This window comes from Salarias fasciatus, chromosome 22, assembly GCF_902148845.1.
Source record: "Salarias fasciatus chromosome 22, fSalaFa1.1, whole genome shotgun sequence".
Lineage (NCBI taxonomy): Eukaryota > Metazoa > Chordata > Actinopteri > Blenniiformes > Blenniidae > Salarias > Salarias fasciatus.
The window spans coordinates 369,595-385,879 of NC_043765.1; the positions used below are offsets into that span (position 1 = coordinate 369,595).

The 16,285-nt window shown below is 52.5% G+C and overlaps 1 protein-coding gene across 1 annotated transcript in view; it reads right to left on the bottom strand.

The window, feature by feature from the left end:
• Positions 1-2,884: 2,884 nt before the first annotated feature.
• Positions 2,885-16,285, bottom strand: part of LOC115409709 (saxitoxin and tetrodotoxin-binding protein 2-like) — an 88,687-nt gene continuing 75,286 nt past the window's right edge. Inside the window, exons 7-12 of the mRNA XM_030120984.1 lie at positions 7,239-7,339; positions 6,101-6,240; positions 5,934-6,019; positions 3,930-4,058; positions 3,296-3,415; positions 2,885-2,980 (exon numbers count right to left, since the gene is read on the bottom strand). Of these exons, the coding sequence (XP_029976844.1) occupies positions 2,931-2,980; positions 3,296-3,415; positions 3,930-4,058; positions 5,934-6,019; positions 6,101-6,240; positions 7,239-7,339 (626 nt within the window). The 3' untranslated portion in view covers positions 2,885-2,930. The remainder of the gene's footprint in view (positions 2,981-3,295; positions 3,416-3,929; positions 4,059-5,933; positions 6,020-6,100; positions 6,241-7,238; positions 7,340-16,285) is intronic.

A 16,285-nucleotide genomic window follows, 5' to 3' on the forward strand; every position in this document is an offset into this window, starting at 1 on the left:
TGCGCACCGCGAAACGACGTGTCGGCTCACCTGACTGTCAGAGCGCCGGCTGGCTTGACCACAGTCTCAATTGGGGGACCAGGGGACAGCAGGGGACAGCAGGGGACAGCAGGAAGTCCAGCTGCTGCAGAAATCAGCTGATTCCTGCTTTTCTTTCCCTTTTGACTCAGAGTGAAGCAAAAAAACTGATCTTCAATCACCTGCTCCTCTGCCTCCTCTGACATCAGATTATAGAGCATCTTCCTCCTCTGACAGACTATAGAGCAGGGGTGTCAAACATACGGCCCGCGGGCCAGAACCGGCCCCCAAGAAGGTTTGATCAGGCCCGCAGGATAATTTGAAAGTGAAAAAAATGCATAAAAGACACGGATTTATTTTTTTAATTAGCTGCAATTCATGGACTATCCGCTAGGGGGCGCACTGTTTTGATCAGACCGAACACAGCATTGAAGTGGAGAAGAGATGGAGGATATGTGAGTACATTCCTGAGGGAGGTAACGATCAGCAGATGGCGGTAGTGCAGCTGCAGGAGATGCAAGCTGCCATAAAACAGCAAAGAAGAAGAAGACCGACCACAGCAGGCGGTCCCTGCTCGCTCCCCTGAGAGATGTGTGTGTGACCAGACCTGATGCGGACGTGAACCGGTGCAGAGACAAGACTGCAGGACTGTGGGAGTTTAAGAAACGTTTTCAGGTATTTGGTGAACTTGAGGCAGAGTTTTCCGTTCTTCGCTCACCTTTCACAGCTAAAGCTTCTGATCTGCCGGTTGACATCCAGCTAGAAATCATTGATTTGCAATGTGATGCTGATTTGAAAGACAAATTTGGCTCTGTAGGTCTGGACAAATGTTATCATTATCTCCTACCAGGGTACCCCAAAGGAACAGCCCTGGCTGCTGAAATTTAGTGCATGTTTGGGACAACCAGCCTTTGTGAACAAACTTTCTCAGTAATGAATATCAACAAAACAAAAATGTGTTCAAGGCTCACAAACAAGCACTTAAATGACTTTCTGAAAGTGACAGCCAGTCAGGACACCTGGCGTTGATGCACTTGTACAGGCCAAAAGATTCCAAGTTTCAGGAACAGAAACCAGTCCAGACTAGACGAACTCCTTTAAAATGCTGCCTTAGACACTGTTTGCAGTGAAAGAATACAGCTCTGTGAAGATGAAACCTTCCTGTGGTGAGTAAAAAGATGTGCAATTTAATGTTAGTCAGCAGCTTCACTACAAAAGAGTTTGGTGGAATTCTAGTGTTCATGCAACTCCATCAGTTTTCAGGATGTATTGTGTGTGTCTGTATGTTTCATGGATGAAGTTCACACATTTACAGGACAGGTCAATACTTTCTTCTTTACACATTTAATAGCACTCTCATTAGTTTTTTAAGGTGTAGGCAGGGATTCAATTTTATATGTTTAAATAGGTTTAAATATTCATTTCTTTATAAGTGTCATTTAATCTTAAAGTGCATTACTATATTTTTCAAGACCAATTACTTGTTAAAGTTTTGTGCCCGTGTACAATCAGTGGGATCAGCTGCAATGCAGATATGTGAATGATAAAAGTAAATTTCACATTTGTCTGAGGAAGTATGAGGTGTTTCGTGAAATGTTTTGTAAAAGGATTGTTCATTAAATTTCAAGATTTTCCAAATGTTCTTGTCCTTCTTTACACCAAAACAAAGGAAAGACATGATATTTTGGTTATTTATAGCAGAGTATGGCATCATTTTAATGGTCCGGCCCACTTGACATCTACCTGGGCCTTATGTGGCCCACAATGTGAAATGAGTTTGACGCCCCTGCTATAGAGCATCTTCCTCCTCTGACATCAGACTGTACAGCAGTGGTCCCCAAACTACGGCCCGCCTCCACATTTGGTTCCGCCCCCAGAGAGCATTTTAATTTTTTTCATATACCGTATTTTCCGCACTATAAGGCACCTAAAAGCCTCTAATTTTCTCAAAAAGCCAACAGTGCGTTTTTTTGTGTGGAAAATACGGTCATAAAGACCAGCGGTTGTCAGGCCGAGCTGTTGGACTGCGGTTCCCATAATGTCGCGGCGGCGCTGCAGGTCCTCCATCACACTGGCTTTGATGCGTCGCTTTACTCACTATTGAACACATTTCCACTGAGAGTGGAACCACCTGGATCACCAACATGTATTTCACTCATACAGAACGTGGATCATTTTTGTCTCCCGTTTTATACTGGACTGGACACTATCGCCATGTCTCCAGAATGTTCCTGTTCAGCAGTGTGGCTGCACATCTTTAAAGTTACCTTCAGTGTGAACAGGGCCATGACAGTAAAGCTGGCTGTCATCTGAGCGTCTGAATAAAAGAAACAATGGTATATGCATCGTTTAATGTGAGGGGGCGTGGCCAGGCGACTCTCATTGAAATGTATTCGTTTAAAAAGAGGCGTGGGACACGAAAAACTGCAGAGCGCTGCTCCTGGACAGGATTCAACAGATTAATTTACGTGACTCAGAGCGTGAGCCGCCGTGAGGCTGGGTCGTCTGTTCCATGGGCCTTATAATGCGGTGAGTCCCATATATATGAAAAAAGTAAAAGAAAAACAAAGCCATTCATTCATTGACTTATAATCTGGTGTACCTTACAGTGCGAAAAATATAGTATGTGTTTTTGCATTTAATAATGAAGTTGGACTTTTGCGAACTGACCCCGCCCCCGTCCGGTCAGGGAAAAGTGATGTGGCCCTCGCAGGAAGAAGTTTGAGACCCCCGCTATAGAGCATCTTCCTCTGTCTCCTCCTGATCGTCTCTAACTTCTCTTCATAAAGCGAGGGTGTGAGGCGGGACGAAATGAGCAGAGAGGAGACGACCCGGGTTCAGGTTCAGGTTCAGGTTCAGGTTCAGGGTGTCTTTATTTCATGAGGTCTCAGGTGGAACCCTCCTGGTTCCTCTCAGGACTCTGCAGGTTCCGCCTCCGGAGCAGATTTCTTATGGCAAAAATCTGAGGACAGAAAATCACGTTGAGACTGAAGAGGACACCCAGAGAGGACCAGTCCTCTGTCCTGACCGAGACCTGGACCCCTCTGGACTGTCTCCCTGCAGTGTCCTCTGGACCGTCTCCCTGCAGTGTCCTCTGGACTGTCTCCCTGCAGTGTCCTCTGCTGTCTCACTGTAGTGTCCTCTGGATTGTCTCACAGTAGTGTCCTCTGCTGTCTCACTGTAGTGTCCTCTGCTGTCTCACTGTAGTGTCCTCTGGATTGTCTCACAGTAGTGTCCTCTGCTGTCTCACTGTAGTGTCCTCTGCTGTCTCACGTACCTGACACTCCGTCGTAGACGTACGGTTGTTCTGTGGGGATTTTCAGACACTCTGCAAATCTGATCAGGAGTTCCTGTTCGGCTGTCTGCTGGTCTACAGCCCGATGGTGGCCCTCCTTCCCTGAGACACACACACACACACGCACGCTCACACACACACACACACACACACACACACACACAGTCTTGTATTTCTATCCTTGTGGGGACCGTCCATTGACACCCATTCATGTCTAGCCCCTAACCCTGACCCTTACCCTAACCCTAACCCACACCACAACAAAGCCTAACCCTAAAGAAATGTTTTTGCACTTTTACTTTTTTCAGTAACAACAACATGGTCAAGAAAACACTGTTTCTCCTACTTAGGACCGGAAAAAGGTCCCACAAGGCACGTCGTTCCACGTTTTGCTATCCTTGTGGGGACATTTGGCCCCGACAAGGATAGAAATACAAGAACACACACACACACACACACACACACACACACACACACACACACACACACACACACACACACACACACACACAGCTGATGGAGATCACATGACCATGCTGGTGCTCAGATCTGTTTGGTGGTGCTGCTGTTGTGGGATTGTTGCTCTGACTGTAGCAGGTTAACAGGTGTGTCTTACTGTAGCTCAGGACGTATCGTCCGCTCTGTGACGCTCTGTAAACCAGCAGCAGACTGTTGTTTCCAGGACTGTAGACGTCCACATCGGCTGTCTCATTGTAGAAGTGACTCACGCCGTCTGTATCCATTTCTGAAACATTCATAGCAAAAAACACTTTGCAAATGTCTCTACAGTCAGACTGAAACATCTCTACAGTCGGACTCAGACGTCTCTACAGTCGGACTCCGATGTCTCTACAGTCGGACTCAGACGTCTCTACAGTCGGACTCAAACATCTCTACAGTCAGACTCAGGCATCTCTACAGTAGTACTGAAACGTCTCTACAGTCGGACTCAAACGTCTCTACAGTCGGATTCAAATGTCTCTACAGTCGGACTCAGACAACTCTACAGTCGGACTCAAACGTCTCTACAGTAGTACTGAAACGTCTCTACAGTCGGACTCAGACGTCTCTACAGTTGGACTCAAACGTCTCTACAGTTGGACTCAGACGTCTCTACAGTCGGATTCAAATGTCTCTACAGTCGGACTCAGACATCTGTACAGTTGGACTCAGATGTCTCTACAGTCCGACTCAGATGTCTCTACAGTCCGACTCAGATGTCTCTACAGTCGGACTCAGACATCTCTACAGTTGCACTCAGACGTCTCTACAGTCGGACTCAGACGTCTCTACAGTCGGACTCAGACATCTCTACAGTAGTACTGAAACATCTCTACAGTTGCACTCAGACGTCTCTACAGTCGGACTCAGACGTCTCTACAGTCGGACTCAGACGTCTCTACAGTCGGATTCAAATGTCTCTACAGTCGGACTCAGACAACTCTACAGTCGGACTCAAACGTCTCTACAGTAGTACTGAAACGTCTCTACAGTCGGACTGAGACGTCTCTACAGTTGGACTCAAACGTCTCTACAGTTGGACTCAGACGTCTCTACAGTCGGACTCCGATGTCTCTACAGTCGGACTCAGACGTCTCTACAGTCGGACTCAAACATCTCTACAGTCAGACTCAGGCGTCTCTACAGTAGTACTGAAACGTCTCTACAGTCGGACTCAAACGTCTCTACAGTCGGATTCAAATGTCTCTACAGTCGGACTCAGACAACTCTACAGTCGGACTCAAACGTCTCTAAAGTCGGACTCAAACGTCTCTACAGTTGGACTGAAACATCTCTACAGTTGGACTCAGACGTCTCTACAGTCGGACTCAGACATCTCTACAGTAGTACTGAAACGTCTCTACAGTCAGACTCAGACATCTCTACAGTCGGACTCAGACATCTGTACAGTTGGACTCAGATGTCTCTACAGTCCGACTCAGATGTCTCTACAGTCCGACTCAGATGTCTCTACAGTCGGACTCAGACATCTCTACAGTTGCACTCAGACGTCTCTACAGTCGGACTCAGACGTCTCTACAGTCGGACTCAGACATCTCTACAGTAGTACTGAAACATCTCTACAGTCGGACTCAGACGTCTCTACGGTAGTATTGAAACATCTCTACAGTTGGACTCAGACGTCTCTACAGTCGGACTCAGACGTCTCTACAGTAGTACTGAAACATCTCTACAGTCGGACTTAGACATCTCTACAGTAGTACTGAAATGCCTCTATAGTCGGACTGAGACGTCTCTACAGTCGGACTCAAACATCTCTACAGTCAGACTCAGGCGTCTCTACAGTAGTATTGAAACATCTCTACAGTCGGACTCAGACGTCTCTACAGTAGTATTGAAACATCTCTACAGTTGGACTCAGACGTCTCCACAGTCGGTCTCCGATGTCTCTACAGTCGGACTCAAACGTCTCTACAGTCGGACTCAAACATCTCTACAGTCGGACTCAGGCGTCTCTACAGTCGGACTCAAACGTCTCTACAGTCGGACTCAAACGTCTCTACAGTCGGAATCAAATGCCTTTATAGTCTGAAACATGTACATGGTGTTCATGTTGGTTGTGTATGCACCTGTGTGTGTGTGTGTGTGTGTGCGGTACCTATGTGTTCTCCGTGTATTGTGAGGTTGTCCTCCTGGACCACCGTCATGTTGCAGCGGTACTGTGTGCAGGACGTCTTGTTGGACCTGAGAGGAGAACTGGTGCCGTTCAGGTTCCACTCAGAACAGCCGGGTCTGAACAGGCGCTCCGTCGCCATGGTAACTCACAGGTACACGTTCCTCTCGGTGAAGTCCATGGTTGTGTTGTCAGTCAGCGGCCCGATCTCCAGGTGAGAGCTGGACACTGTCCCCACCAGTCTCTGATCGGCGTCGGCCACGGCCCAGACCAGAACCCAGGCGCCCGCGATCTGCGGAGGGGGCGGAGCTTAACGCCGGGCCGTCAACTGTGGATGGACGGCCCGGAACATCAGCAGACGAGCTGTCTCCGTCCACTGTCCAACCAAATGAGGGACCGAAACAAGCCGAGACACATCTGGACGCATTCTGGACACAACTGGATGCAGTTTGGACATGTGGACACATGGACGCATTGTGGACACAGCTGGACACAACCGGACATATTCTGGACACATCTGGATGCATTCTGGACACATCTGGACAAAGTCTAGGCACATGGGGACAGGTATGGACAGGTGTGGACAGGTGTGGACAGGTGTGGACATCCCCAGAGGAGGGAAGGAGGAGGAAGACTCACACTGTCCAAGTCTCCTCTGCTGGTCCTCCTCACCACCGCTCCACAGTCCTCGGGCTCGGCGGCGGAGACCCCCCCCACCCCCACTCCCACCCCCCCCCCCCCACCCCACCCCCAGCAGCAGCAGCACCACCCGTCTCACTGCAGCCGTCATCCTGCTCAGACACGCACATCAAACGCACCTCAGTGAGTCTGTCAGCCTCAGGACCGACAGCAGCTTTATACTGCAGTGAGTGCAGGGTCCAGTGTGTGTGTGTGTGTGTGTGTGTGTGTGTGTGTGTGTGTGTGTGGTGAACTTTGGCAGAGTGTGTCATCGATTGACTTGTTTACTTTTGTTTAATCTTTGTGATTAAAGTTCTGTTGAGGACAGCAGATATTTGACAGTGATGCACCATGGTGTGCACACACACACACACACACACACGCCCACACACACACACACACACACACACACACAGGCCAGCTGACAGTTGTGCCTGGGCCCGGGACAAGGTAATGTTAGACGGCCCCCCATCCCCCCCACGTCTGGACCTGTCCTTTCCCCTCACTCGTCCTCTCCGGGGTCCTCGGACCTTGATGACTCCCTGACCGTCTCAGCTTATGCTGATGATGTGGACGTCTTCATCGGGAGCCAGGGAGATGTCCAACACTCACAGGACACTCTGTCTCTGTGTGGGACAGCCCCGTCTGCTCGGTGAGCTGGGGGGACACTGAGGGTCTGCTGATGGACGCTGGAGCGGCCAGGCGGTCCCAGGCTGCTGGAGGACGGCAGTGGGGGACGGACGGGCTCAGAGCGCTCGGTGGGGTTTTGGGCTCAGGGGGGTTTCAGGCTGAGACTGGGAGGGTGTTCAGGACAAGGAGTGTGCACGGCTGGACAGACGGGAGTGGCTGCTGCCCCGGCTGTCCTGCAGGGGGAGAGTGCTGGTGGAGGACAGCCTGGTGGAGGACAGGAGCCTGGTGGAGGACAGGAGCCTGGTGGAGGACAGGAGCCTGGTGGAGGACAGGAGCCTAATGGAGGACAGGAGCCTGGTGGAGGACAGCCTGGTGGAGGACAGGAGCCTGGTGGAGGACAGGAGCCTGGTGGAGGACAGGAGTCTGATGGAGGACAGGAGCCTGGTGGAGGACAGGAGCCTGGTGGAGGACAGGAGTCTGATGGAGGACAGGAGTCTGATGGAGGACAGGAGTCTGATGGAGGACAGGAGCCTGGTGGAGGACAGGAGCCTGGTGGAGGACAGGAGTCTGGTGGAGGACAGGAGCCTGGTGGAGGACAGGAGCCTGGTGGAGGACAGGAGCCTGATGGAGGACAGGAGTCTGGTGGAGGACAGGAGTCTGATGGAGGACAGGAGCCTGGTGGAGGACAGGAGTCTGATGGAGGACAGGAGCCTGATGGAGGACAGGAGCCTGGTGGAGGACAGGAGTCTGGTGGAGGACAGGAGCCTGGTGGAGGACATTCAAAGGGCCGCTGTGGACTTCTTCTGGTCTGGGAAACACTGGGTTGGAGCTGCTCCTCTGTCCCTGCCGGTGGCTGAAGGGGGACAGGGGCTGGTGGACATCCAGTCAAAGACTGCCGCCTTCAGACTGAAGGCTGCTCAGAGACTGCTGGACTCCCCTGGTCCGTCCTGGACCACCACGGCCCAGCTGCTGCTGAGGACAGCTGGACGTTTGGGTTATGGCAGCAGCTCTTCCTCCTGCAGCAGGACAACGTCCACCTCGCTGTCCTGACGCCGTTCTGCAGCTCCCGCTGCAGCGTGGCGGACTGTCCACTGTGTCCGCCTCCCGGCTCCAGGTCCTGGTTCCAGGTCCTGGTTCCAGGTCCTGGTTCCAGGTCCTGGCTCTGGGTGTTCGAGGAACCTTTATTTTTGAGCAGTTTTTTCAGGACTCAGCCCTGCAGTCTGCCAGAAGCAGCCTCGGGGGGGGGGGGCTGCACCACCGCTGGGCTCCTGCTGAAGATGACGAGATTTACAGTGTTGCTTTTTTTTTATTTGAGTGCTTCAACTGCAACCCGCCCAATGTCATTAAAATCTTCGTTTGTCGACTCGTCCTCCGCCTGATCCGCGGTTCTCTCACCGCGGATCCCTCACCCTCTAATGTACCCAGATTCCATTCATGAGTTCATCTGCACACCATATATGGTGCCAGGGGTGGAGTTGGGGGGGTTGTGGGCGGGGTCGGCCTCCGTCAGGTTCTCCGCAGGATTTGGATCCATTACTTTGAAATTGCGAACAGCTGAGCGGCGGAATTTTTTTGGCTCCTGAATTTTTTCAGCGGACAGAAGTTTGGTTGGTTCCCGCGCTGCGCTGCGTCAGAGTTTCCCGCAGAGCTTCATGGGTGAGGCCGCCGGGCTGCCGGGGGAGTTTTGTGCTCAGTGGGGAAGATGAAGAGCTGACTTTTAGCTTTTGCTTCTTTGGTTTTTGTAAATGTATGCTGCACAATGTTGTTAGTGAAATAGAATGGCCCAATAAAGGGATTTTTAAAACCCCAAACCCTCTGATCCTCTCCTCCTCCTCTCCTCTCCTCCTCCTCCTCCTCCTCCTCCTCCTCCTCTCTCTTTTACTCTCTTTTAAGCACTTTTACTCCGGACTCTTCAGGGCTGAGCAGTGCAGCGTGGAGTGTCGGGGGGAGCTCCTGGATGGGCTTCCTCAACTCAGCCAGGAGGAGGAAGCTGAGCTGGACTGTGAGCTGACCCTGGAGGAACTGACAGTTGCTGTCAATCAGCTGGCATCAGGACGGGCGCCAGGGATTGACGGTTTGTCCACTGACTTCCTGAAGCGTTTCTGGACTGTTCTTGGACCTGATCTGCATGCTGTCCTGTTGGAATGCTTCAGAGCAGGATCCCTCCCTACTTCCTGTCGGCGAGCTGTCCTTTCGCTCCTTCCGAAGAAGGGAGACCTGGCCTTACTGAAGACCTGGAGGCCGGTGGCCCTGCTCTGCTCGGACTATAAAGTGCTCTCTCGAGCTTTGTCGAACAGACTTAAAAACTTCCTTGGTCAGGTTGAACACAGTGACCAAACTTATTGTGTGCCGATAGAACCATCATGGACAACATTTTTCTGTTGCGGGATGTTATTGATGTTTGTTTTTCTGACAGTACTGTCTGTCTTGGCATTGTGAGTTTGGACCAGGAGAAGGCGTTTGACAGAGTGGATCACGATTATTTGTTTTCTACACTCAGGGCTTCTGGTTTTGGTGATGGGTTCCTGTCGTGGATTGGTTTACTGCACTCTGGTGCCCAGGTGTTGGTAAAGACGGGGGCGGGGCTGAGCCGCCCGGTTCCTGTGCAGCGGGGCATCAGGCAGGGCTGTCCTCTTTCGGGACAGCTGTACAGCCTGGCTATTGAGCCCCTGCTGTGCAGGTTGAGACAGCGGCTCAGCGGCTTCTCTTTGCCGGGGTCCTCGGACCTTGATGACTCTCTGACCGTCTCAGCTTATGCTGATGATGTCAATGTCTTTATCACGAGCCAGGGTGATGTTCAACACTTACAGGACACTCTGTCTCTGTATGAGAAAGCCTCCTCTGCTCGGGTGAACTGGGAGAAAAGTGAGGGTCTGCTGATGGTCGCTGGAGCGGCCAGGCGGTCCCAGTCTGCCCGGAGGATTGCAGTGGGGGAAGGAGGGGCTCAGAGTGCTCGGTGTGTTTTTGGGCACAGGGGGGTTTCAGGCTAAGAACTGGGAGGGTGTTAAGGAGAAGGTGTGTGCACGGTTGGCCAAATGGAAGTGGCTGCTGCCCCGGCTGTCATACAGGGGAAGAGTCCTGGTGGCTAACAACTTGGTCGCCTCGGCCCTTTGGCATAAGTTCACTGCTTTGGCGCCGCCGAGGAGCCTGGTGAAGGACATTCAGAGGGCCATTGTGGACTTCTTTTGGTCTGGGAAACATTGGGTTGGAGCTGCTGTTCTGTACCTGCCGGTGGCTGAAGGGGGACAGGGGCTGGTGGACATCCAGTCCAAGATTGCCGCCTTCAGACTGAAGGCTGCTCAAAGGCTGCTCTACACCCCTGGTCCATACTGGACTACCTCGGCCCAACTGCTGCTGAGGACAGCTGGACGTTTGGATTATGGGAAGCAGCTTTTTCTCCTCCAGCAGGAGAACATCGACCTCACTGGCCTGACGCCGTTCTACAGCTCCCTGCTGCAGGCGTGGCGAACTGTCAACTGTGTCCGCCTCCCGTCTCCAAGTCCTGGGCTGTGGGTGTTTGAGGAACCTCTATTTTTCAACAGCTTTTTGAGGACACAAACCCTGCAGTCTGCCAGCGTGAGGACCAGCCTCAGGGAGGCCGGTTGCACCAAGGTTGGTCACCTGCTGAAGATGGCGACTCAATCTGAGGACACCATGAGACAGAGGTGCAGCATCACGTCCGTCAGGCTGTTCAACAGGCTGGTTGGGGAGGTCTGCGCCGCCCTGCCACCAGGCCTGAGGAGCTTTGCTGAAAGACAGTGTGACCAGTGGTCTGAAGGGGAGGGGTACAGCTTCCCCTCCTTTTGCATTACTCCAGCGGTGGGGGGTTGGCAGGAGGGGGGAGGACAGCTGCTGTCAACTCCCCAGCTGGATGACTTTCAGGATGTGGGGAGAAAAGCCCTGCAGCTCCTCTGTGTGAAGCTGCTCCACCGGCGTCTCCTGGAGGGTCTGAGGGAGTCCAGGTGGGCGGAGCTTGTCGGCTCGGACGCTTCCCCAAGAGGCAGCTGGAGGACCTGGACAAGCTCCTCATTGAGAGACGGACAGCGGATCTTCAGTGGAGGGTGGTACATGGTGCTACTGCAACCAATCGCTACCGTGCACACCTGGATCCGGGTGGGGGGGGGAACTGTACTTCCTGCTCGCAGTCAGAGACCCTGTTTCATCTGTTCTCCCAGTGTCCCCGGCTGTCTGCACTCTTTGGACTTCTGAAGAGGTGGTTTCACGGTTTGGTGAGGCTTTCTCAGTTGCTTTGTTCATTTATAGTCCCAAGTATTGTGCACGGAAGAAGAACGTGCACGTACTACTGAACCACCTGTCTGGATCCGCCAAGTTGGCCATTTGGCTGACCCGCAAGACCCGGGTCAGGGTGTGGGCAGTGTGGACCTGGTGTCGGTCCTGAAGGGTCTGCTAAAGGCCAGACTGAGGGTTGATTACGCATTTTACAAGCTGACTGGGAATCTGCTGGGCTTCAGTAAGGTCTGGGCTGTGGGGGGTTCTGTGCTCGGTGGGGGAAGACGACGAGCTGACTTTAGCTTTGAGCTTTGATTTTAGCTTTTGCTTCTTTGTTTTTTGTAAGTGTGTGCTGCACACTGCTGTTAATTAATTAGAATGGCCCAATAAAGGGATTTTTAAAACCCAAACCCTCCTCTCCACCTCTCCTCCTCCTCTCCTCCTCCTCTCCTCCTCTCCTCGTCTCTCGTCCTCCTCTCCTCTCCTCTCCTCCTCTCGGGTTCGTAACCACGATTTCAGGGACAGTGAGAAGGAAAATAAAAGCCGTCAGTGTAACTCGGGATCAGGTTTCCCTCCTGGCCTGTTTTGAGAGGTTTTGAAAATGTGTTCCTTAATTTAATGAGGGCCCGGTTCTGACCCCCGAAACCCCGGGCCCGGGACCACAGACCCGCACACACACACACACACACACACACACACACACACACACACACACACACACACACACACACACGATAGAACCCTGCAGAACTCCTCCGGGTGGGTGAGGGGACGGGGACAGGCGGTGAGGGGACGGGGACAGGCGGTGAGGGGACGGGGACAGGCGGAGAGACGATGTCATTTTTTCAAAACTTTATTCAGAAGTGTTTTCTTTCACAAACCCCGGGACAAAGCGGAGCAGCAGACGGTCCCTCCAGGTTCCACTCGCCTGGAGTCGAAAACCACTGAACTTTGTCACCAAGACCCAGTAGAACTCGGAACCCTCCAGCGGAACCGAGTCCAGAACCCAGCAGAACCAGAAGTTCCAGAACGTTCCATCGGCTCGAGGATTCCAGGCTTCTTTCTCACAGCTCACAGTTCTGGTTTTATCTTGTTCTTCAGGGTTCTTGGTAAAGACCGGGATCAGGACTCGAGGAGCCGAGGACAGAAGCAGGAACCGTCCCGCAGCTGAATCCCCAGGTCCTCCAGCAGCCAGGCGAACCTGAGCCCAGCTGAGGTTCTCCACCCTGTGGACTGGTTCTCTCTCTACCTGCAGGTGGGTTTCCTGATCTTTCGGTTCCAGACCTGATCCTGTCTCTGCGGAACGCTTCATGTTTTTGTTGCAGGAACGTTTCAACTGAAGGTTCCTGAAGGAACCACGAGTCTCTGTTCAGACCGTCAGAACAACGGAGGAACCTTCCCTGTGTGGGAACAACTCCACCCTGATCCACCCGGATCCACCCAGACTCCACCCGGATCCACCCGGATCCACCCAGACTCCACCCAGCTCCATCCAGACTCCACCAGGACTCCACCCGGATCCACCCAGACTCCACCAGGACTCCACTAGGACTCCACCCAGACTCCACCCAGACTCCACCAGGACTCCACCAGGACTCCACCCAGATCCACCCGGATCCAGCCAGACTCCACCAGGACTCCACCCGGATCCACCCAGCTCCACCCGCACCCCGCCCCAGCAGCAGCTCCAGGTCAGAGGACTGAGGAGCTCCAGGAAGTCCAAGGCATATTTCCAAGGCGATCTCGCCACTACGCCTTCAGAGGTCACGGGCGGAAAACACCAACCAGCAGGGCTGATTAACAAGCAGAAGAGAAAGTTAAGATCGGAACATAAAGCAGCATTTATTCTAACAAAAACCCCTCCCAGCAGAAAACAAGCCACCCGCCGCTCGGGCGCTCCCCCTTATAAATCAAACGAAGACGCCGCACAACGCGGGAAGTCCAGAAATGGACACGAAGTCCTGTCTTTTATGGCCCAAAGTTTCCCAAAGTTCGAGGCGCACGTCCCTGCGCCGGGACCGATCCTCAGTCCGCTGGTCCCCGTAGCTCCTCCTCTCCAGTCCGGCAGCTCCGTGGTGGAAAAACAGTTTGATCCAGTAGATCCCACGAAAGATCACCAAGTTCTATGTTCCACAGTGGTGCAGATCCTCCCTGGTCAACGCTCCACGGCCTCGCTCCTCCGGCAGGTGAGTTGCGTGAGACGTCACTCCCCCCTGTTGCAGGTGCGCTGCTTCACCTTAAATAACCAAGCCCCGCCCCCGCACCAGTGTCCTGATGATTACATCTGTCACGGTTTCAAAACACCAAACTCTGCCCCAGATTAAATAGCCACAGTGACCCAAGTTTACATATTAGAGTGACGGCACAGGACACATTAGACCAGCCCTGCTGGGTGGAACCTGCAGGGACCTCCGTGGTCGTTACACTCATTCTTCGGTTAGTAAAGAAACCCTCGGACAGCGTGGTGTTTCGGACGCCGTCTCCTCTCCGGCACTCTGTGTTTCAGAGGCGCAGCCGCCGTCCCGTCCTGCCAGCGGTGTTTCCTCGTTAGCCTCCGCAGCTGCTAAAGCTTTCGGTCTGTTCTTTTACCCCGCCACACTGCAGCTAGCGGGTCGACCCGTGTTTTCCACCCGCTAATAATCGCCTTTTGTGTCCTTTCCCACCGCCTGCAGACCCGCGTCTCGCCGCCTGCTGGCGACCCGCGTCGTTGCATCTTCCCGCGCTGACAGTGTCCCGCGTTGATGACATCATCAGCGCGACGGAGCAAAGTGAAAGTAAACAATGCAGTGGAGCACCGACCCTGTTGGCTGTAGACGAGTCTCCTCTCTCCTCTTCCTGGATCAGGAGAAGCTCTCTGGTCTCGCTATCTTGCCAATCGTCATCACGTAAGTTACCTCGTCGACTCGCGTCTGCCTTTCACGCTCCCTTTCGCCCCTCCCACTAAAAAGCTGATAGCAGCGACCCGCTAAAAACCTGGGTCGGCTGCAGGGTTGAAAAACCCGGGTCTAAAGCCGAGTGAACGCTTCACGCTGCCATGAGGAGCCGAGTAATTAGCGGGTTTAAACGGGTTTTTTGGCCGGTGTGAAAGCGGCTTTGGAGATTATCTGCTGAGATGAAGGTTTGAGACACTTCCTGCTGTGCTGCTCATGCAGAGGAGCTAGCTAGCATGAACCGAGCGTCTGGAGCTGGTTTCAGCAGCAGCTAAAGCCAAACCTTCTGTTCATGGCGACCGCCAACCAGGAGCCAGCGCTCTGCTGAAAGCCTGGACTTTACTAATGAATCGTGGCTGATGCTCAGACCGCGGACATGATGCTAACCACGCCGCTAGCGCCTTCTCTTTTTGATCGGTCAGACCACGTCTTCAACTTTGTTTCATTTAAAACCAGCTCTGCGTGTCAGAATCACCGAGCTGCGTTGAAGCAGAGAGAAGTGCTGCCGACGGGCTTTTCTCCACGAATCTTCAGCTTCCATCAGAATTCCAACCTGGCAGAAGCCATCTTCACATGAGCAGCAACGCATTGCTGCACGCGTCAGGCTGGGATTTCACCCAGCAAATCCGTTCGGGGAAGGAGGGACTTGCTGTACAACGCTTTGCGTTCATTGGACGGAGGGACACCGTGCGCCCGCCTAACTGTTTGGTTTCAGCCAATCACCGCAAAGAAAAAAATGACGTGGACAGCAGGCGCCGGGCAAGTGAAGATCAGCAACAGCCCACAGTGGAGAGAGCGAGAGATCACGACAAGATGTCGGGTGATTATTGCCGTTTCTGCAGTGACAATCTGCACATTACGGGCCTTCTGACAAACACTGTGCTAATTTTTGAAAAACCCCGCTTGACCAACGACAAATGTGTGGCGGACGGATCGGCAGAACTGGGCTGTGAGCTCTCAGATGATCTGTCCAAGTGGACGCGCATGTGTGAGCCGTGTTTTAACAAACTGCGACGCCTGGAGGCGGACATCAGCACCCGAAGCAACGGAGAGAAAAGGAGCACGGAGCGGCTGGACGAGGTGAAGAGGAGCCTCGCATAAACGCCAGACACACTCAACGCCATCTAGAACACCCGGGGACATCAGGAAACGGCGGCCTAAAGCTTCCACACCACAAGATGTTGCCACAGTTGGGCCCAGATTACCGCGAGCATCCACTGACATTCCATCTCGACAAAGTCCAGTACAGGTAAGTAAAACGTTCCCTTTTGTGTGTTTGATTTCAGCAAAAGAACCAAATGATGTTCCTGTCTGCTTGCTGATTAAAAACACTGTTTTAGTGCATAGATGTATGGAAGGAGATCTTTATCAGATGTGGCCTTCTTACGTTTAGCCTGCTACAGTTGTTTGCTTAAATTACAGCCTGTAAATGGCCGTAATGTTGTTTTATTGCGTTTTTAAATATGTATTAAAGGAAAACAAAAGGGGCGGAAAGACAAGGCGCTGGACAAATATGGATTTGAATATCGGGGGAACATTGTTGAGTAATGTTGTGATTTATTCGTATATTTTATATTCTTTGCACTGTAAACGACGACCTGGGAGTCACCTGTGCCATCTTTAAAAGCGTCCGCTCGGCTGTCAGCCGTTTGTTTGACGCAGCCGTCAGGCAGCCGCTGCTGCCGGCCGCTTCACTCAGTCTCAGTCCTTGGAGAGCGCTCGAGGTACGTCGGCGAACTTATGATTGTGAAAACAGAATGATCCGACTGCACTGTGAAATCTTCATTTAAAATGTTTCTTTTCTTTGTTTGCATACATGTTTTAAAAAACAGTTTCACGGTGAAGCAAGCAACACATCTTGATTGGAAT